The sequence below is a fragment of the Antechinus flavipes genome, chromosome 1 (assembly GCF_016432865.1).
Source record: "Antechinus flavipes isolate AdamAnt ecotype Samford, QLD, Australia chromosome 1, AdamAnt_v2, whole genome shotgun sequence".
In the NCBI taxonomy this organism is placed as follows: Eukaryota; Metazoa; Chordata; class Mammalia; order Dasyuromorphia; family Dasyuridae; genus Antechinus; species Antechinus flavipes.
The window spans coordinates 138,362,354-138,385,804 of NC_067398.1; the positions used below are offsets into that span (position 1 = coordinate 138,362,354).

At 33.3% G+C, this 23,451-nt stretch overlaps 1 protein-coding gene across 4 annotated transcripts in view; it reads left to right on the plus strand.

The window, feature by feature from the left end:
- Positions 1-1,591: 1,591 nt before the first annotated feature.
- Positions 1,592-23,451, plus strand: part of DDX4 (DEAD-box helicase 4) — a 57,104-nt gene continuing 35,244 nt past the window's right edge. The window contains exons 1-8 of one of the 4 annotated variants that reach the window (XM_051990830.1): positions 1,592-1,799; positions 3,200-3,285; positions 4,370-4,427; positions 9,773-9,856; positions 12,433-12,513; positions 13,167-13,217; positions 15,516-15,572; positions 22,925-23,023. In XM_051990830.1, coding sequence (XP_051846790.1) covers positions 3,214-3,285; positions 4,370-4,427; positions 9,773-9,856; positions 12,433-12,513; positions 13,167-13,217; positions 15,516-15,572; positions 22,925-23,023 — 502 coding nt within the window. In that variant the 5' untranslated portion in view covers positions 1,592-1,799; positions 3,200-3,213. Of the gene's footprint in view, positions 1,800-2,326; positions 2,424-2,453; positions 2,592-3,199; positions 3,286-4,369; positions 4,428-9,772; positions 9,857-12,432; positions 12,514-13,166; positions 13,218-15,515; positions 15,573-22,924; positions 23,024-23,451 lie in introns of those variants that run through there. The other 3 variants (XM_051990824.1, XM_051990810.1, XM_051990817.1) reach the window with 3 other exon arrangements.

The following is a 23,451-nucleotide window of genomic DNA, read 5'->3' on the forward strand; positions in this document are numbered from 1 at the left end:
GACAAAGTGGGAAGTTATTGAGTTTTAGAGATACTTTCAGATTATTATATATAGAAACTCTGCTTAGTATTGTTATTTTAATAGCTGACATTACAAACGTTGAGGTTAAAAAAGCACTTTACAAACACTGTTTTTATTATCCCCCCCTTTTTTAGATGACAAAAGGCTAAAAGGTTTAGTAACTTGTTTGTGGTTAAGAGACTACTAGTGGCTGTAGGTCATAGGTACAACTATTATAGTTCTTGAATTCTATGTTATGTGCTCATTTCTCTATTCTAAATCACACCTATTGTTTGCTTTAGAAAAACAAAAAGAAATTTTTCATTCTCTTAAAAAATTAATTTTAGAAGGAATGGTAGATGTAACATTTTAACAAATGAAAATGTATTGAACTTCATTACAAATAGAGATCCAAATAAAGAATTTCAATTTACTTAGATTAAAAAAAAATCCAAAATTAAAAACGTTGGGCAAGGAATAATTTATTAAAAATTGCTGGACACAATGGAGAACAATATAATGAGAAATGAATTTAAATCTCTAAACCTCAAAGTTTTAATGGATGGTTTAAATATGTAAAAACTGAGAGAAAAATTATTTCAATTCATTTAATTTAATAACTTATTGCCTAAAAAGAGGTCAAGGAAGTAGAGAAGTTCCACAAGAAATTGAATAAATCCCTCTGAATTCAACTGTCTTAGTATTTTAATACTTAGTGACTTCAATACAAAGAGGATATTTCAGAGGACAGTGAAAACATAAATTGGAAAATATGACTCAATATGGAAAAGAAAGTACACACCTATCCAATAGTCTTGTGATGGAGTGCCATCTGCACCCAGAGAGAGGGATGTGGGGACTGAGTATGGATCACAACATAGCATTTTCACTTTTTTGATTGTTTGCTTGCTTTTTGCTTTCATTTTTTTTCTCTTTTGATCTGATTTTTCTTGTGCATGATAATTATGAAATATGTATAGAAGAATTGCACATGTTTAACATATATTGGATTACTTGTCATCTAGGGAAGGGGTGGGAGGGCAGAGGGAGAAAAAAATTGTAACAATGTTTTGCAAGGGTAAACACTGAAAATTATCTATACATATGTTTTGAAAATAAAAAGTTTTAATTAAAAAAAAACTACACACCTCTATGTTGATCTAGAGGAGTTAGAGAGGCAGCTAGGTGTGCAGTGGATACAGAGGTAGACTTGGCATCAGGAACACCTCCTTTTAATAAGTTCACATTTAGCTTCAGACATTTATTAGCAGTGTGACCCTGGGCAAGTAACACAAACTTCTCTGCCTCAGTTTCTTCATCTGTAAAAATGAGTTGAAGAAGGAAATAGTTGACTATTTTAGGGCTTTTGCCAAGAAAACCACAAATGGGGTCACAAAGATTAGGATGTGACTAAAATGACTCAACAACAAAATTTATCCGGAGTCCACCCTACGTAGCGTGGATTGATTGGTCAAATCTTAGAAGATTGTAGAATCTAATTTCCTAGCAACCATTCTCCCAGTTAATCTCCCCTTTGATTTCCTCCTTAGAGCTTGAATTGTCCCACCCCACTAAAACCCTTATTTCACTCACCCTTTCCCTTCTAAATACTTCCTCCCTTTTAATTCCCATCGAAAGTGAGGGCACCTTTATTCGTGAAACGAGAGGATTGGAGTAGAGGACCTCGAAAGTCTCAGCTCTTTGAACGGAATTCCCGAGTGAATGAATTTTATCGAATGAAGCTTAAATTCATGGAAAACATTCGAATACCCAAGAAAAACATGATTTGAATTTGTCAGGTTTCGCACTCTTTTTCATATTTATTACACTTTGCAGAATAAAGCCACTAGTGTAAACTCTAGGAGATAGCTGAGCCCCCCAGGTTGAATGGCGTGATTAGCAGAGCACAGCAATAGAAGTGAGGGCCTGGCATTGGAGCCGAGCTCTCTCCCCAACAACCGAGTCTCTTCCTAATCGGAATTGCTTTGTAACTGAATATATACCAAGTGCCGCAGAGGAACGCACAGTTTTTGGATCGAAAGCCCTCATAGGAGACTTTCTCCTGCTAGCATACAAGCCGGGGCCTCAGCACACAGTCTCGGGGGAAAGCCCTGGCGGGAAACCGCCTGCCCCCTCTACTCCCCATCCCCCAGGGGAGCACTGAGCCGAGATAGGTTGCGGAAGGCTTCGCTTCGAGGGTGTGGGATTCGAATGCGCGGCTGCGGCGGGCGGGGCAGTGGCGGCAAGCGAGTTGAAGCTCGCCAGAGCTCTGATTGGCTACCGGCGCCCGTCGCCCGGTGCGATTTGTTGTTTGGATAGGGCACGTGACGCTGCCGGGGCGCCGGCACGTGCGGCGGTTTAAGCGCCGGCCGCGTTTGGGCGGGACCGCTCAGTGAAGCGGTGGCTGCCTGTGGTCGCGGGAGGTGAGGAGGCGGCCCAGGAGATGGGACCAGGGGCCCCCAGACCGTCCGGCCGAGGCGTACACCGTGCCTCGCCGCTGCCTCTTACCCCCCTTCATGGTCGGATGGCAGCAGTGGAGGGAAGGGAAAGAGGGAAGGCCGGGGTGGGGGCCCCGCATTGCCCGGCCTCGAGTAGGTGCCCGCGGGGGGTCAGCGGGCTCAGGCCTCGCCGCCTGGGGGACCTGGGTGAGCCCAGGGCGGCGCCAGCGCCGACTCTCGGGGACTGAGGGGATGGGGAGGGGCGGGGTGGGTTCCTTTGTATCATCCATCAGATCCCCCTACCTAACTTAATTCACCTCCCCTTTCTTTAACTTTGTAGCTAGGAACCCAAGTCTCTTCGGGAAGGAAACTCGGAGTCTCCCAGATAGGAGCCCTAGAGTCTTCCCCTCCTTTCTCCTCTCTCGTGTTATCTCTCTCCCGGCCCCCCCCTCCCCTTTAGTTTTGTTCGGGATTCTTGAGTGGATTGCAGTTATTTCCCTTGGAAAGGGTGAGCCTGTAGTGTTCGGGGGATTGGGTGAAGGTGAATTTGAGTAGTAGATGGATCGAGCTCCCCTTGTAGGAGTCATTGCACTATTGATGCAAAATAGAGATGAAAATAGTTGATTTATTCATTCTTTTAAGGTGTTAAAGTGAGCTAATTGGGTAATTTTAAAAGCCTGTGTGTCTAATTGGGGTTTTGAAATTAATATCCTTATGATTCTGTGGTCAGATTATACAGAATTATGTTTTTGTTTAAATAGAGGTCGTGGCCAACATGGGAGATGAAGATTGGGACACAGAAATCCTCAAACCTCACATACCGTCTTTTGTCCCAGTATTTGACAAGGTGCTGTGCTTAAAGTTCATAATGCGCGTTAAAATAGTGCACTAGGAGTTTTAAATGATGCAGTTTTAGTTGGCTTTATGACATTTTTTGAAGTGATAACTGGACAACTTTATAGAGAATGGGAAAATAACTTTAAAAACAACAAGATGTCTTAAATGTGATAAAGTCCTTGTATTCCTATAAATATTTTTATTTTTTAACAAGCAATTGAGTACATCATACAAGTATGTAAACCGGAACTAGTCAGATTCAGACTCAAGATCACGGCATAGGCACAACAGAAAATGGCATTTCTTTTGTGGAAATCAATTTTCTGTTGTTTCACAAAGTTATTGAACTTGGGTTGAATAAAACCTTTGTTTAAAACAAAAATCAAGAAAGGTTAGCCAATAAAAAAGAATCTTATGTCCATTCTTCATTAAACATTGGTCTTAGATCCCTTTAAAAAGATTGTCATGTAGTTAAATTATGTGATAATTTGTTTTCTTTTTTGTGTAAGAATTGTTTTGCTTAGAAGAAAATCTGTGTTTTCTGTTTGTGGCAAGATAGCTTAACTCTAGGTAAAATGTATATATTTCTCTATGAAGAAGATTGATAAAAAGATGTAATTCTGTAGGGGAAGCCATGATTGCTTATCACACAAGTAATAAGCAATCATGGCTTCCCCTACAGAATTATTACTTATTACTTATTACTTGTGTGACTTTAAACAATTTAGGTATTGGGATAGAAAATCTAGTACTCTTCCCACTATATCATACTATTTTTGAACCATCGCATTCCTTCACTTTTCTCTCCTCATTTTTAGGGAAACTTCATATTTTTGAAATATTTTGCTACCAATATGGGAGCAAAGACAAATCTTTCACCTTTTGTTGAATTTTGGACTTAAGGGAATCTTGGCTATAATTTTTTTTTTTTTAACTATTATTACTACCACGACCAACTGGCGTAGTACTTTGTCTGAAATTAAGTAAGGGACTATAAGAATTAAGGTAACTCTAGATGTACTGTTTTTGGTAGTTGCAGGTCATGACTATAATTTAAAGTGGATAATTAAATTTCATCTATCTTCTTTTTGTAGGATACCTTTTCTTCAGGAGCAAATGGAGATGCTTTTAATAGGGCTTCAGATTCATCAGGTATGTGGTAAAGCAGAAATGTGAATCTTATCTAGGACACATTAAGTAGAATAGTCTGAAATATTTTTGGACTAAATCTGAATTTATCCTGGTTTGGAGAATATTTGGCTTCTGGATTAAAACTATAGGGTTCCTATTGAGAATAGGGTATATAATTTGGAAAATGGGATGCTGAAAGTCCTGAAAAATGACGATCTCTGAGGAAGAGGACATTCAAACCACAGAATAATTGTTAGACCTGTCAGGCAATTAAAGCACTTTATTCTCAAGGAATTCTCATCAGGAGACAGAGTTTTTGACAAGTTTAACCCATATCCTCACTTTGATAACATATTGGTTGTTTGACCATAGGCAAATCACTTAATCTTTTACGGCCTCAAGTACATTTTTTAAGACTGTAAATTACAGAACAATTGCTAATTTGTCCTGGTGTTGAAAGTTTGCTCACTGAGCTTTCTACATTGATGAAATTACAACAGTTAATAAAAAATATTCCAAACTAGAAAATGCTACTTCATTTTGTAAAGAAGATATAATTGCAGAATAATGTGATTGAATTAACTAATTACATACAAATTTATTTTTATGATCCTGATTCATTTGATGTGTCTTTTAAACTAGATTTTAAGTCTTTTAGTGGAATGTGTTTGGTTCTGGCCACCACATTTTGGGAAGGACAATGATAAAATGGAATGTATCTCAGATGGTGAAGGAAACTGCCATGTAAAGATTAATTGAAGAATTTGGGAACACTTACCTTGGACAAAAAGATTATTTAGTTGAAGTTAGTGTTCTTTAAAATATGTGGAGAGTTTTCATGTGAATAATGGATTAAAAATTGGATGGTTGCAGAGGAAAGAAATAGGGACAATGGGTGGAAATTGCAGTGTTTTCAGCTCTTTGTAAGGGGATACTTATTAATATAAATGCTCAGTGGTAGACTTTACTACCCTGAGAAGATGAATTTACAACATTACTAGAAAACTTTTAAGTGGAGTCTAAGTGACCATTTAAAGAAGAAATTCACAAATAACACATTATAAATTGAGTGGATTTGAAATGAAAAGATTTGGATTCAAAAGCTGGCTTTACCACTAAACTACTTAACCTTCCTGGATCTATTTTCTCATTTGTGAGGCAATTGAACTAAATGACTTCTAATGTCTCTTAGAGCTCCACATTTATTTTCTCTTTAATTTTCCCTCTCTCCTTAATGATATTCTCATTCAACTCAATTTTAAACGATGTTCTTGATATATTTTCTTTTCCTCCCGATTCCTCAATTTGTATTATGTTTGTGTTTTTATTTTTCTTCCAGTTCTAGCAAAAACATCTCAAACACAAAGATTATACTTTAAAAAATTTTGTATCCCCATAGTAGATGCTTAATAAATATGCGAAAGAATGATTCTTGCTACTTGTCTTTTTATATTACAAAAATTGCTCATTGTTAACTTAGAACTTTGATCACTATCTCTCTAGACATCACTTTTCTAAAGTTGGGAGTTTTCAGGTTTAAGCAAAAACAAAAGATTATTCATTAAAATACTAAGCAGTAATATTGATGAACTTAACCACTAATAACTAATGTTTAATATTTAAAGAATAATTGTAGAGTAATGTTTAACATAAGTATAAATGTCTAGGCATATTTTGTTGCCTTCTTTATTAAATCTGGACTATTAACAATAATTGCTTATTCAACTCTGAGCCTGGGTTCAAGCTTGATTAAAAAAACCCAAAACAATTAATCCTGAATCAATTTTTAGTCAGATATCTTGTTAGTTAAATAATAACTGAAGTCTATAGTGCTCTTTCCTTCTCCAGCTACAGTTTGTTTCCTTTTCATTCCACATTAGTAGTTTGGAAGCCCCAAAGAACATTTCTAGCCTCAGAAGTGCAAAGCTGCTTCCTCCTCTGTCCTGGTGAAGTAAAATAAGAAAAGAGTATGGGGAAGGGGAAAGAGAGGTAGAGGAATCCCTAAACCTGAATAATAAGTCTGAAGGCCCAACCCTTTTTTTGTAGTAAAATGTTTAGTGGTGTGCAATGTTATTATTATTATAATTACAATTAAGGGAGCCAGTCTTTCAAGTTAAGAGAAAACATTTCTAGCTTATAGTTAGAGAGCTAGAAATTACTTTTTTGGCTTTGGAAAATTTTGAATCTAATTGAGTTTGAGATTTAATACTAAATTGGATATCATATCAAATTCAACTCAAGGAACTGAGTTGTAATTTTTCTAAAGATCTCTTCTGAGGTTAGTCAGAAGCTGTATTTTAAAGCTATATCTAAAGTCTTTTATCAGGTTGTTATAAATCATCACTAATTGGACTAATGAGACATGAAGGATGGCTTTGCAAAGGCATGGAGGTGGGAAATGGAGTACTGTGAGGAACTCATGAGTATTGTCAACTTTTTAATGAATGTTTGCAAAATATGGACTAAAATTAATCTGTACGTTCATTTTACTTAAAATATAAATTTGTAAAATATTATGTACTTGCTCCTAGTGCTGTCTAGAGAATTGAATAAACCTGGGCTAAAAATACTCCAGAAAAAGAGTTCCCTGTAATTCAGGAACTTCTGCTAGGGTGAATAAAAGTATTTTATAGAGATATGTGCATAATTAGCGAGAGTAAGGAAAACCTCTTTTAAGACTTCAAATAGACTAAGCTTTCTAAGAAGCTGAGATGTGAAAGAATGACATTCCGGGCATGCAGGACAGTCTATGATAGAATTCTGAATTCTGAGGAACAGCAAATAGTCCAGTTTGGACTACTTACACTTTGCATTGCAGAGTAATGTAAGAAAAGTATGGGAAGACCCATATTGTGAAGATTCTAAATCTTAGAACCAAGCTAAAGAATTAGTTTGTCCTACAGTCAGCTGGAAGCCACTGCAGATTTTTGAGCTAGAAATTGACAAGCGTTTGTTTTAGTAAATTTATTTGGGCAGCTCTGTGGAATACATATTAAAGAAAAGAGTGGAAGCTGGCCTATAACTTAAAAGACTCTTATTAAAAAGTCTGAGTTTATGAGAGCCTGAACAAGTGTGGTAGTCATTTGAGTTGAGAGAAGGATTTGAAAGCTATTGTGGAAGTATAATCCATAAAACTTGGTAAGAAGGGAAGAATCAAGGATAACAGAAACTGTGACTGGAAGAGAATGATGGTATCCCTTAAAAAAAAAAAGACACAAAGGAGGGATATGTTTAAAGAAGAAGTTAATACTGTTTTGTACATGTTGAATTTGAGGTGCTGATGGAACATCCAGGTGGAGATGCCAGCAGACAACTGGTGATAACCTGGAACTTAGGAAAGAGGTCATAACTGGATATACATATTTCAATTATCTGCATAGAAATGTTAATTGAACTTCTGGGAGAAAAATCATCGAGAATATATGGAGAGAGAAAGAGTAGTGGGGGATAAACCATTGATAATGATCTAGCAAATGATATTGAAATAAACCAGGAGAGAAAGATGTACTTAAACATGGCAGAGTAGATAGTGTCTAGGATAGAAGGTATAGTAACGGGTCAGGCTGGAGAAGACTGAGAAAAGCAGCACTTTTAGCAACGTAGAGAATATTGATAGCTTTGAAGAGAGTAGTTTCAGTTAAGTGGTTGGTTTGGAGGCTAGATTGTAAGTTTTAGATAAATGATTGGAAGCTTAAGTATACTTTTCAGTTTAGGAGACAAGCATAGATAATTTCTCTAGGAATTTGTTGGTAGAAGTGATGAAAATCAGGACAATAGCTTGAGAAGGTGACGGTCAATTGAAACATAAGGGTGGGAGGCAATGGGAAAATTTTTAGGTAGAGAAGATAAAGGGGGGTTATTCAAAGAAGCAAACTCTTGAAGGAAAAGGGAGAGAATGGGACCAATTATAGAAGTAGGGGAACAGGTTGTCCTTAGCAAGAAGTGTGACCTCTTCCACTGAGTGTAGCAAAGGAATGGAAAAATCAGGCTTAATGTCAAGAGGTTTTGGAGGGGAGAAAAGGAACTGAGGATGGATAACCTCTGATTTATCACTCATGTAAGAAAAGAGGTCCTCAAAAAATAAAGGCAGGATGATGGTAGAGGACTAGAGTGTCAGGATTGGGGAAGGAAGGGAAGGTTTGCAATACTTGTGAGGAGTGGGCCAGTTAATCAAATGAATAAAAAGGACTGCTTGTTAGTAAGGGCCCAGTTGAAAATAGCTTAAATTACAGAAAAGAAGTTCAGGAAGGAAGAATTTTAGAGAAGTTGGGTATAATAGATCTTTGGAGGACAGAAAGGAATATGCTTTTTTTCTTGATGGTACATGGAACCTACACAGAAATTAACATGTTGGGCATAAAAACCTCGAAAGCAGCTTAAATTTATAGTGGATCCAATGGCATGATTGTATGATTTTCTTCAGCATGCTGGAAGGAAAGACAACAGATGATGAGATAGCTTAGTGTTGGAGTTAGGGTATGGGTGATATTTAAGAAAAATGGACAAAGGACTCTAGTGAAAAAGACATCAAGAAGTGGAATTGGTTAAAGTTACATTGTAAAGTGAGGTCAGAATTAAGGATAGATAGCATGACCAGTGATCATAGTAAGTACTAGGTTTAGGAGAGAATCTCTTATCATCAAATACAAACTCCTCTATTATTTAAAGTTCATATTTTGGGCCCAGCCTACCTTTTGAGCTTTATTCATTACTTCCCTTCTTGGATTCTGGTCTATTCAGACTGCCTTTTTACTATTATTTATACATGACATGCCCATTTCTTGACTCTGTTTTTGTACTGGTATTTTCTCCATAGCTGGAATGTGATATCTTCTGATAAGCTCATTGAGGGAGCTTACTGTTTTACTTTTGTTTTTGTGCCTATCACAATATATTCATAGTTATCACTAATTTTTTTTTGATTGCTTTTTCACACAATATATCTAGTAATGTAAGGAAAGAAATACACTGATATGGATTCTGATGAAGGCACTTTGGAGAGGGAGCATGGAAGATGAATATTTGAATATTTGAAATAAACATTTTTCAGAAATTTTAGCTTTCAGGATGATACTATATGACAATACAACAAAGGAAATTTAATTTAAAAAATCACTTAATTTCATTTAATTTTGGAAAATTTCAGGGTATTTTTGTGGTTCTCAGTGTGTTATATAGTCAATTCCATTTTGGATACTTATTAATTTTATTATTAAGTAATGCCTTCTAAATATCAACTGGTGCTTTAAAAACATTTTTTTAAAAAATCATTGAAATAAGTATATGTATGTGTGTGTCTGTGTATATAAAACACACATATACATACATATTTTTTCTAAATTTACTTAAAATGTGAATTGCTTTAGAAATCAATGATGTTCCTACCCGAAGAGATCAATTCATGAGAAGTGGATTTGCTTCCGGACGTAGTTTGGGAAACAGAGGTACAGGTAGGTAGCAGTGATAGTGAATAAGTTGCTTTTCTGTTTTTTTTGTTTTTGTTTTTTATTGGGAGGAGAGGAGACTGTTTTTTGTAGATAATAAAATCACTCTATATGACTGATTTTTTTTTTTTTTTTTGGGTATAATTACTTTTTTTTTTTTTTTTTTACTTAAAAGAAACTATTAATGAAGTTACTCACGAAATATTTATTGGAAAACATACTAGATGAGGTCTAGGTGCCCATCTTATCTCTGAATTATTTTGAGGATAAAATGAGTTAATGAAAGTGAAAATACTTCATAAGCTATACATTGCTACATAAGTGTGAAGTGGTATTTTTCCACTTAAAATATGTTCGTTTAAGCATTTTTTTGTGTATGCCACCATCATAATTAGTATTTCCAAACCTTTAGCTTTTCATTTTTCTTAAACTTATGAAATTATATTAAATGCCCCAATTATCACCTTTATCATATAAAGAAAATATTTTTCTAAGAATTTTCATTCTTTTTTGTAATAGTGATTATTTTAACAGAAATTGGACCAATAAACTACTATTCTATTTTAAAATCACAAATACTGAGGAATATTTTACACAAACACCAAAAAACTTGAAATATAATCTTAAAATATTTCAAAACATAGAGAATAATAAAGTAAATATTGTTTTAATGAAATGAAAAGCAATGGGGAACGCATATTCCTAACATTTTTTATGTTGCTTTCTGTGGAACATTTGATAGGTAGGTGGTTTGAAATGCTTTTGAGCTGTATATTTTTGAGAATTCTTACATTTTTGGAAACCTAAATATTGGAGATTTTTGGAAAGGCAAAATCAATCACATATGAAAGAGTGGGTTTGTGGGTTAGAACTGGTCCTCACACTAATAGGATAAAATAATTCACTCCTAAGTTATACTGTTCTTGTTTTCATCAAAATTGTCATAGATGTAAGTTTTGTAATCCAACATGTTGATATCTCAATCTGTAAATTTACTAAAGTTACATTCCACCCTTTAGATCCTCCCCTAAAGAGTACGAATAGTAAATAATATTTTGGTAATGCAATTGAGGGAAATTGCTAGCATGAATTTTGTTGAGTTGTAAGATACTTATATAAAAAGAAAGTAAATAAATGAAAATGTACCCAACTCGGAATGAGTTAAATTAACCATAGCTTCCTAATGTTGATACAGGAACATTGATCAGTGAAGATTAAAATTGATATACCTTTTAAAAGAAAGCTTTTTTCCAGATGTCCTTGGTTGAATAGCATAGCTAAATTTCTGTTCAATACCATTTACTTAGACTTATATGATTATAGAGTTAGAAATAACAGAATTGTAGTATTGGAGGGCCAACCTATACTTAATAGCCTCTGCAACATGTTTTACTTAATGTTTTTGAGAAAAATGAATTGTCTTATTTCTTGTACCTTTTGGTTTGACCTCACAAAGCCTGAAGAAATTTATAGAAAGAATTCTGAGTCCTGGTTTGGTTACTTGCTATATGATATCAGGCAGATCTACTTCACTAGGCCTCAGTTTTTTTTTTTTTTTTTAACATCTTATTGAGTATTTGAACTAGGATATGTGTGTATGCACATATATGTATTCATACATAAACAGGGATGGTCCATTTTAAACTCTTTAACAGTTTGATAGCAGTTTTTAGGAGGCCTTGGTTGTTATGTTTTTTATTTTTGTTCTTTTAACTACTAATGTACAGTTGGTACTTAGAAAATAAAGTACTATACTTCTTTAACTTGTCTTCTATTTTTAGTGTTAAGCAATCTAGTCTATTTTTCCTTAGTTCCCTTTGATATTTTTGATTTGGGAGCATGTTCAAAGAGATGACCACGGTATTGAGGGAACTTAAAGGTATGCATTATAAAAATTGGTTAAAGAAATTAATATGTTTAGCCTGGATAAATAACCTTCAAATATTTGAAGAATTTCTCATGAAAGAGGAATTAGACTTAATTTACTTTGGTCCTGGAATGCAAAACTGGGATATATAAGTGGAATTGATATAGAGGCATATTTTGGCTCAGTATAGTCATAAAGATATTTTATTTAAATTTATTGAGTTGGGTCATGTAGGTGGCACAGTGGATAGAGCACCAGCCCTGAAATCAGGAGGACCTGAGTTCAAATCTGGTCTCAGACACTTAACACTTCCTAGCTGTGTGACTCTGGGCAAATCACTTAACCCCAGTTGCCTCAGCAAAAAATAAATAAGTAAATTTATTGAGGCCTGTTACTAGTTATCTTTGATTTGTTGGGGATGTATTTGTAAAATCATTGCTATGTTGGACTAGTTTATTTCTGAGGTCTTTTCCAACTTTTAATTCTATGATTCTTTGTATGGTACTATTAGTATTTACCGAGCTCATCTGTGGAAAAAAAATTTTTTTTAATATAGTAGCAATAGGTTTAATATTATTTTAAATTCATGTTTGTTCTGGAGCTTTTTATTTTACTTTTCAAAGTTAGTAAAATGCCTGCCTCTTTGGTTGATCATTTTTAAGAGTTTTTTTTTTTTTAATGTATTATGGATTTAATTCTGTCTGAATTTTTACAGATGCCAGTGATCAGTCTTCTAAGAGAGAAAATCTACCCACGATGGGTGGATTTGGACCTGGAAAGGGTTTTGGAAACAGAGGTAATGATCTGGTCATGAGTAATTACTTGCTAGAATGAGAATAATTACCCCAAAATTTTATTAATGCATAGAGGATAGAAGTAGAAGGTTGCAATGTAATAGTAGTTTCTTATTTGGTGTATGGTAAGTTCTTCTATAATAAAGTATATATTCCTAAAAATTATTGTCCTATGAAAAGTACAATAAAACCCACAGGACAAAAGGGGAAAATGGGATTTCTGAATGCAACACTCAAAAACTTCATCAGTGAAACAAAAGAAAGGAACTCAATGAAAACAGCACATGTATTTTAAATTATTAAGAAATAAATAATATCATAATATAAATATATGTTGTACTGTTATATACATATACACATATATAATACTACACACACACACACACACACACACATATAAAGAAATAATATAAATACTGTAAAATAAGTAAATAGTGGTACTGTTAATACTCTTGGGCTGCTTGAAGCCTTAAGTTCACATTAGCAAAATTGAGTGGCTGTGGGTGAGAGTGAGGTATTTTTACATATGACTCAGGTAGTTGCAAAAAGATATGATGGTGTTTTTTATCCCTAGACATAGTGTTTTGACTACTTATTAACAGAATGATAGACTAAATAATTGTGATAATTTGTATGTTTTTGTATTTTTCCTTAGGTTTTTCTAGTAACAAATTTGAAGAAGGTGATAGTTCTGGCTTTTGGAGAGGTAAATTAAATGTGATTGTGAGTTATTCCTGTTGTGTGACATTTAGATTATATTTTGAAGAGAAATTAAGATTTCTCTAAGTTTATTTTTCTATCCCAGTTTATTTTTGCTTAGGTAATTTTTAAAATGAGGTTGAAATTACTTTTTTTTTTCCTCCCAGTGGAAACTTGGGAATATTATTCTGGAAAAGATATATGGTTATGTATTTGATTATAGAAAATCAGACTACATAGGCAGGACAAGTGTGGTTTAGTAAATACTGTGCTGGATTTGAAATGAGGAAGACCTGATTTTTCACATTCTACCTCTGTTACCTAATAATGTGCCTGTGAACAAGGCAATAAGCATCTATTTTTTAGTTTTTTCAAGATAGTATTACCTTTGTCACCTCTATCAAAGGTAAGTTAAAAGATTGAAATGAAATAATATATGTAAATGGGATTTACAAACTAAAAGTGCTATTTTAAATGTCAGTTAATCACTTTTATGGGCTTCTTATTTATAAAATGAGGGAGTTGACTTAGATAATTCCCTCTATCCTTTCTAAATTTATGATCATAAAAGTAATCTCTGGATATAACCCTTTTAATATGTTGTATTACCAAAAATGAAACTAGAGATTCAAAAATAAAAATCTAACTTTGATGTTTAGAAATCTGTTGATTTCAGATTGGCCTTTTGTTAATCATTGAAGAGCACATAGATTAAGGAGAATCATCACTATCCTTGAAATTATTAATTAATATTGAAAATTCCAAAGCACATTTGTCATGCCCAAGTTTTTGGAATTGGTGCACAAACTGAGCTTGAAAAAGGAAGAAATTTATGGAAAAATGGGGTAACTTAGAGAACTGATGAGACCTGGTTTTTCTATACTCATGGCAACGTATGTAAAAATTGTGTATATGTAAAAAGAATTGGGGTAGCTGGGTTGTACATTGGATAAAATACCAGTTATGAGGTAAGCAAGCCTCATCTTCCTAAATAAACATTCAACCTCAGATCCTTACAAGATTTAGGCAAAATCATTTAATTTTGTTTGTCTCAATTCCCTCATCTGTAAAATGGGCTGGAGAAGGACATAGCAAATCACTTCAATATCTTTGGCAAGAAAATCCCAAATGGAGTCAAGAATAGGACTGAAAACAACTAAACAACAACAAAATGTCAACAATTGACATTTGGGCCTTAATGATTTTTTTCTTTTATTGTTTAGACATCCTTTTTGCTAATAACTATTCCTTAAGCTACATATTTATGATGTCACAGTTTCACTTATTTATTTTCTTCTTATGTCCCCTGAGCCACTTTTGCAAAGTTTGAGTTTAACTATTATCTTGGCATAAGAGGTATGGCATAAGGCCTATGTGTGTGTACACACATGCAAGTTCTCATTAGTAACTTTTACAGATAAGTGTGATTTCCATGTCCTTACGTTATATTAAATAGGAAAATAGGAACAACTATCATCCATATCATATCTTTTAAATATGAAACCAATATCTCCTTTTCTCTAAGATACTCATTTACTTAAAATCAGAGATTTAATTGTCTTGATCTTCCATGTAATGCTATTGAGGAGAAGTGTAGGTCTTAAACTAGAAAATTTTTTCTCTGGACCTACCCAATTGTTAGGCTTAAAATATGCTGATAGTGAACTATTACAAGTGTTATTTACATTCTTTACTTTCTCATTCTTTGTTAGAGTTCTTTTTCTCTTGTTCCAATCTAACCACCATTCCATCCAATGTTCACTCACTTCTAGTAGTGGATTATCATCCCATTGGATTACATGTTATGGGTATTTTTCAGGAGAGCAATATTTACTTAAAAACTTTAGCAGGAATCAGCAGCCAGACCATATGTATCATTGTTGTTAGCCCTAATAGCTAAGGATTCCTTGCTCTAGTGAAACAAAATTAAACAGATTATATTTTACTTTAAATTGCCAGAAAGATGTGGAAAAAAAAGGATTTGAGCTTTAAACTGATTGATCATAATTAATGTTACATAGGAAGGAGGTGAAAAATTTGAGGTTGAACAAAACACCCTAAGGATGATCTATGCCTTCTGTTTCTGTTACTTAAATGTCTTACTTTTCTAAAGAATTATTGGGGGAAATTGGTATAAGTTTTGAGATATCATGGCAATGTTTCCTAAAAATTTAGAGAGAAATATTGAATACATTAGGACTTAAATGAGACTAGGCCACAAACAGTGGAATAACAATTCTATTCTGAAGATATGATTCCTTTCAGGTGTACTGCTTAATTATAATATGTTCATTTGTCATTTAAGAGTCTAATGACTATGAAGACAATCAGACAAGGAGCAGAGGATTCGCCAGGAGAGGCGGTAAGTATGTTTTATATTTAGTATTTTTTTTACGAGTTGTGGTGGTTTACCACTGAATTCATTCTAAGTGAGAGAAGAGTTACATACACACCCCTCCCTTACCCCTTAGATAGATATTTACCCTTATTTAAAAACTAGAGAGAAATTATAGCAGAACTTTGATTCTAGAACAACAGTCTGGGAATGAGTTTTAGTGGTGAAGACAACCTTTGCAAGAAAACAGTATGCCTTTGACCATATTTAGCAGGTGCCCTTCTGCTTCTGAATTTACAGGAACTTTACTTCTTAGGTGTTTGCAGTATTTTTACCAACTATAGGCTTCAGATCATCTAAGTCTTCGTCAGGTGAGCCCAAAGTTGACTTTGCCTCTGAGGATGGGTGATAAGTTATTTTTTGCTGATGATCAGCAATCTTTCACCACATTCGATCAGTCAGATTTTTTAGTATTGATGATGAGGAAAGGCTATATTTAGAATATTTGTGATGTTGTAGGAATAGAGTTATATTGATAGCTATAGTAATGTTTATATAGAGTTTTATAGTTTTCCAAGCTTATATGTATAGTAAGTACCTAAGCTTGGATTTGAACCTTTGTCTTCTCTAAGAACATTGATGTTTCACATTTCTTGACTTTTCCATTGGCCAAGTAGTTTTAATAGCAGCTACTCTTGAGTATTGCCAGCACTTGGGTTTTTAAGTATCCTGAACATAACTCAGATGTGCAGAGCTTTGCTTTGTGAAACATGGGATGTGGCTTGTGGATAAAGTTGCTCTTTACTTCTAGCCTATTCTTTTATCACAACTCTTGATTTTTGAAACTGAAGGACACTGGTACATCCTCATTGGAAACAATTAAGAATCATTAGGCTTGAATGTCCATTTGATTTGAACATAGCTATCATAGAAACTGAGATCTCTAATGTTGGAAGACCCGAATTCAAATCCAGCCTCAGACATTTACTAGCTGTGTGACCTTGGGCAAATTCCTTAACTTGTTTGCCTCAGTTTGTTCATCTATAAATGGGAATCTTTGGGGGTACCTACCTCCCAGGTTTGTTGTGAAGATCAAATGAGATGATAATTATAAAGAATTTAGTACAATGCCTGCCTCATAGTGCTACATAAATACTAGTTGTTAAATTATCATTATTACTGTTATATAGCACAATACATTAATGAACCTGCATCAGATCAGCTGCAGGAAATATCCATAATCGATAAACATGGCTTATTTGAGAAAAAGCAGACCTATATTGATGATACATATGACAAACTGGAACTGGAACATATTAGAGATTTTGGTTTATGACATCTGGTGATTGACAGTTGGTACTGTACTTATTTATGCCCTTTTCCAAGAATGTTTCTTTCCTTCCCATTTCCATGATCTACCTTTTCCTAGCAGAATGTAAATACTGTATGAAGTAGTTCCAAGAAGAACTGCTAGAAGGTAAATAGATTTAGGTACAGACCTAGTTGTTAAATCACCCTTCTAAGACATTAGTGATTTTTGGATCACCCTGCTAGAGCAGTTTTTTAATCTCAAAATCAAAGAGAAATAACTTGTTCAATATAATTAGAAACCTTGTAGTTTTAGAGGAATAAGAGCTGTTTTTGTGGTCACCAGGCTGTCTAACAAATCTCCTTACCTTTGGCCTACTTTTTTGTCTCTGTTTTTTTGTAGAATGTTTAGCAACGAAGGGAAAAAGCTAAAAGTTGTCTTAACATGAACATTCCTTGTTTAATATTACCACTAACGTTTATATTCAGAGCACAGTCAAACTTAGAGCTTGAGATTTATGTAGTTTGAGATAGTATTTTCTTTTTAAAAACTTGAACTGGAGGGATTTAGGGATACTATGTTTAAGGGATACTACATTTTGAATTGTGTGTTTAATTAGTAATAAAGTTGGTATCAGTATATTGTAGGGATTAGTCTAGAGGTAAAAAAAATACGTAACATTGATAATGTTATGATAGGGAAGAAGGAAAAGGAATAGGAGCTTCACAATTGTGAAATAATCCTGGATGAGATGTTCCAACAATTTTCAGGAAACTTAAATAATGTCCAAAAGCATGAGAAATGGAAGTCAAATATAAATCAGTAGATGTGACAGAAAAGAGATAGAAGAGAATTTGAAATTTAACTCATCTGAAAAATAAGTAACTAAAGTCCAAAGCTTCAGATCAGAGAATCATGCAAACAACCAGGAAGAAGAAATTTACATTAAAAACCAACACCAATTCAAAATTTTAAGACATGTGGAACATGTCTTACAAAGGATAACAATTAACAAGGATAAAGAATATGAGACTGGAATGGAATTAGTGAAATTGAATTATAGCATCAAAATTACCTATGTTGTATAACCAAGCCATAGTGATCCATCATGAGAATGGATGGCTCTTCAGTGAGCAGAAAATTTAATTTATCCCTGTTGTGAATTTTAGAACAGGAAAGAGCCTATGATGTGCACATTGACCAAGCAACTGAAGCTGTTGGGTAGTCTGGAATTGAATGCAAGTAAGAAGTAATGGATGACTCAATATTAATGTGCTATAAAGAGATGAAAAATCTATTCTAGATTTTCTCAACTTGGAGAAGGATCTATATAAAAACAAACACTGAGAATTTTAGGGATTAATCTCGAGAAGTGAGCAGATGGAAATAGATTATCTGATGGACAGAAAGAATAGACAAAAGGTGAACTCTAGAAGTGGAATAATAAAAATAAGGGCTAATCAATCAGTGGGGTATGAAGGAAAGATAACTTTTACAAATTATATCAATCAAAGTGAAATTTGGTTGGAGGTGAATAGATAATAGATTACTAAAAAGTGAACATTATTTTTGTGTTTGGTGAGGGCAAATGTGTGTGCAGGTGTTAATGCAAGAAATAATGTTGGATTAATAAAGTGAAATAGTTTCAGAAACAAAACAAAAAAGGGTAGAATAGCATAATAAGATCTAATGGAGGAAAGCCAATTATAAGCTTTAGTGTTAATAGACTGAATTTCTTGATAAAAAGAAAACAATTTGTAGAACGGATTAGGAATGAAAACCTGTTGATGCTTACATTTATTTAAAACATAGGGATTGATGCCAGTTTCAAACGAATGGCTAGATTAGCTAACATATAGAATAGCATAAGAGGTATTATAGTTTAACTCAATCCAAAAAAAATCAGCAGTGATTTTTTTCCCCAATAAGGCATTAACAGATAACAGTGAAAGACAAGTGGGAAAACTACATTATAGTTAGAAGTATTATCAAAAATATTAATAAAATTACATGTACTAAGTGACAAATATAGCAGTTGTTTAAAGAAAAAGCTTACTTTTGTAAAGTTGATGTGTAAAAAAAGACCCAGATTATAAAACTAATTCCAGGCTTCTTTCATATTTTTCTGGCAAAGTTTAACAAATCCTAAAGAAAGAAAAACAAAAATGAAATGATAGGTCTGTCCAAAACATTGGAAAAACTCTGGTCAATAGAGACTTCTGGAGATCTTCATGGGTATTTGATAATAATGATTAAATGCAGCTGGAATAAGATGAAGAAATATGGACTGCAGAGCATCTTTGCACAAAACAGCTCTCCTTAAAAAGTCCCAGAATTTTTAGGAAATTAATATCTGTAAAATTGAGTCATTCTTCAGTAGTTAAGATCACAATTAAGGTCACTAGATATAAACAAGTGCTTCTCAAAAGTAGAAACATAATATCAGCTAAATTGCTAATCACCAGAAAAATGCAAATTTGAGTGTTCTGTGATGTACTTTTGGCAGATAAGGCAAACATTTTAAAAAGAAAATATTTATGGGGATTCCAGAAAATTGACATCAATTTACTGTTGGTAGAACTATAAATTGATTCACTCTTTTAGGGAAGAGAATTTGAATTAGACACAATTGGGGAATAGCTGAACTAATTATAGTTGGTTAAAATGGAATATTACTACATCTTAAGAAATAGCATGAAGCTTTTAGAGAAATATGGGAAAAATCAATTAAGTGAACATTGTAGAAATAAGATCAATTATGTACAATTATTACAAGTAGTATAAATGAAGGCAATTTAAATTAGCAAGAAAACTCAGATGAAGATATTGGACAGTGTTAATAACTTTTAAGTATCTGGCAAATAGATTATGCAGTGGATAAAATGTTGAACTTAGAGGCCTAGAGGCAACCTTGAGTTCAAACCTTTAAACCAACTTTTAGACACTTGTTAGCTGTATAATAATCCTGGATAAATCAGCTAACCTCTGACTGTTTCCTCATCCCTATAATGGGGTAATAGCATCGCCTTCCTCCCAGGGATGCCATGAGGATAAAATTAAATATTTATGAACAAATACTACATAAATACTAGAAATTATTGTTGTAGATGTTAATAGCGTGTGTTTGTGTATATAAAAACAATTACTGAAATGAGGTTATATTATATTTTTCATGGATTGCATGTTGGAAATGCATCACATTTTTGGCATGAAATAATATATATATAAAAATTTGAAAGCTTTAAGCAAAAAATTAAATTTTTTCAGTGAGATGCTAGCTTTGGCAACATTTTCAGCAACTGTAGAAAAATCTGGTTAATCCTCAGTTTTCCTTTATAAAAAGATTTAAAAATTGTTAATAAAAATCAGATTTTTTTTTGTCTGTTTAACCTCATTTTAACTTCCTGTTCCTCTCCCCTCAAATAAAATAATCCTTTGTAACAAATAACTTGTCAAGCAAAACAAATACACACATTGGTGGTATTTGAAAGGGTTTTATCTTGTTCATTATCTATGGTCTACTTTTCTCCTGAGAACTTTTTATGTGATCCAGAATATATGAAACAAAAATTTACTGGTAATCATATTTTCACAACCTCCACATTCAGATACATGGCCTCATTTGGGGTCACAAAACACAATTAGAAAGTTTGATCTCTATCATCTTTCTGCTTAGAAGTGAAAAGCATGCTTCATCAATAGTTTTCTATAATCTTGCCTAATTACTGCATTATCTTATATCACTTCATGTAATGTTCTTCTGGTTTTGCATTATTTACTTTGTTGGAGCTCATATAAGTTTTTCCGATTCTATCTTCTGTGTTATTTTTATGTGGCAGAAGTTTCTATTATGTTCATATACTTTAGTTTGATCACTCACTCCCCAATAGGTGGGACACTTTTTCATATAGTTATTAGTAACTTAGATTTCTTATGAAAACTGCTGTTTCTTTGACCATTATTTGTGTGGAATAGAACTTTTACATTTATATCTTTTCCTTGTGTATCTTGGCTAGCAGACCTTTATTATAGAAGCTTGATAGATCTTCATTATTTGATTATTTCCCTTCTAATTTTAACTAGTGGTAGTGTTCTGCAAAATCTTTTTTGTTTTATGTAATTGAAATTTTGTATTTTATCTTTATATCTTTTTGGTTAAGAACTTTCTTCTTATCTATGGGGCAAAAGATTTCTTTTCCTCTAACTTTGTTATTTCCATTTGAACCTTATGGTATATAGTATAAGCTTTTAGTGCTTTCCTAATTTTCCCATATTGTTTCTGACTTTTACCATCAGTTTTTGACAAATAATGAGTTTTTAATCAGAAATTGGTGTCTTTGGGTTTACTGCTATTCTATTTTGATTTTTTGGCTCTTGGGGAATCTGATTTGACTGGTCAATTTTTTTTCCCCCTAACCTTTTTTTTTTCTGAGGCAATTGGGGTTACAGGACTTGCTCAGGGTCACACAGCTAGGAATAGTAAGTGTCTGAAACCAGATTTGAACACAAGTCCTCCTGACTTCAGGGCTGGTACTTTATCCACTGTACCATATAGCTGCCCCCTTTTCCTAACTCTTAACGTAAGTTCCTAGAATTCCTTTCATACCTCCCCTCTCCCAAATAATTTCCCTTGAGATTAACATTTTATTCCTCCTGATGAATTGTCATTTCACTTTTGTTCTGTAGTGTTTGGTAGTTTGTTATGGTACTAAATTCGTAAATTAGTACTGTTATTTTTAGACAGTTATAAGATCCAACCATAAGTAATATCTTTCAAGCCTCTTTTTTATTTTGGTAAAGAGTATTTTCTAAATTGTATTCATATAATTTTCGTTTTTATTTTGGTAAGTTAACTATTTCATATAATCTGTAGTTATTTTGAATAGATTTTTTTTTTTTTTGTTGTTGTTTATGCTGGGTTGGTCATATAAAAAAGGTTGATTTTTTTTTTTTTTTTGTGGTTTTCTTTTATGTACTACTATTTTACTGAGATCAGATACTTTGGAAGTTCATAAGAATGATATAATAAAACCACCTGGGAATTTTCTATAATCCTATGAATTTTGAACAAAGTTCTAGAACTCTCAATGTTGCCTAATGCATGTGAACAATTAGACTTTACTGGAGGAAGTGCTTAGCTAACAGCTAGAACTACTGCTAATCTTTTCAAGTAGAAGGGAAAGTGAAAACTTTCCTAACTTAAAGGAATTTACCCTTACCATTGATTATTAGGAAATAACTTTGTTTTTCTTTCCTATAATTAAACTTAAATTTTTTCAATTTGTGACACTTGTGAATAAATGTTGCTCCCTTAGCTTGCCAGCCATTTGGGCAAATTATGCCCATTCTCTCTCTCTCTCTCACATGTAAAATGTAAGTCTCCTATTTTCTATCATGGTAATCTATCATTTTCACTCCCCAGTTAGACACTGTCAAATAAGAATAAGGAAATCTCTGAAATTATATGATTTTAGAGTTTTGTGGTGAATTGCTATTTCCAAGGTAGCTGTTTGCAAAATTTTCCATTAAAAAGGTCCTTATGTAGTTTTAATACTAAACTGTCCCTAGGTGTTTGTATTCATAGGGTTTCTGTGTGTCTTCTTTTTATTATTTTTCCCAAAGAGAATCTGATTACATTGGTACATTTTAGTGCCTAATAAATTTAAAATGAATTCCTGTTTACAATGGCAAATTTTGACTTATCTAAAACTTAGTGTCTAGGCTTACAGGAATCATTCAATTCAACTTAAATTAAAAAATTTGCTTTTAGTGACTCCAAACTTATTCTTGTAATAAAGAATATGAATGAAATCACATCAGTTTTCTTTCACCAATACTGTATGTCATATAATGCCTCAGTCTCTAAAGAATTAAAGTTTTAATTTATTCAAAGAACAGTGTTTATATGCACAGTGAAAAATTTGTACAAGAAAAGTAATATAAATATATTGAACACATTGGGTAAAATTGGGCTTTTCTATATTAGTTGATAATTTCTTAAATAGTTGTTATGTACTAATTAAATTACATGAATTTAAGCATCAAATTTTAATTTGTTGTAACTTTATAGGTTATCAAGATGGAAATGATTCAGAAGCTTCAGGGTCATCAAGAAGAGGTGGACGTGGCAGTTTCCGAGGTTGCCGTGGAGGATTTGGTCTCACTCACAGTTAGTAGAGTGGTGAATTGTGTACCACTTTTGATTTAATATTGACGTTACTAAGATACTTTCTGGAAGTGAAATTGAGAGGTACTTCACAGCTCACTTCAGTCCATTTTTAATGAATGAATCTCTTCTGAAACAAGTATTAATCTACTCCTATTGTACTTTACCCTATAATGGGAAACTTAGTATTTAATCATTCTGTTTGAAAAATTAGAATTGCTGGATAATTCCGATTGAGTTGAAATTTTATTTCATTTGTACTTCTGTTCATTGTTTCTGGTTCTCCACTTAAAGTAAAGCAAAATAAATATAATCCTTTTACATAGCAGATTTTTAAATTTATGAAAACTATTATTGTGATTTTCCTGTTCAGATAGCTACTTCTTAAGTTTTTAAAAAATGCGTATACATAAAAATGAATGAAAATTAGA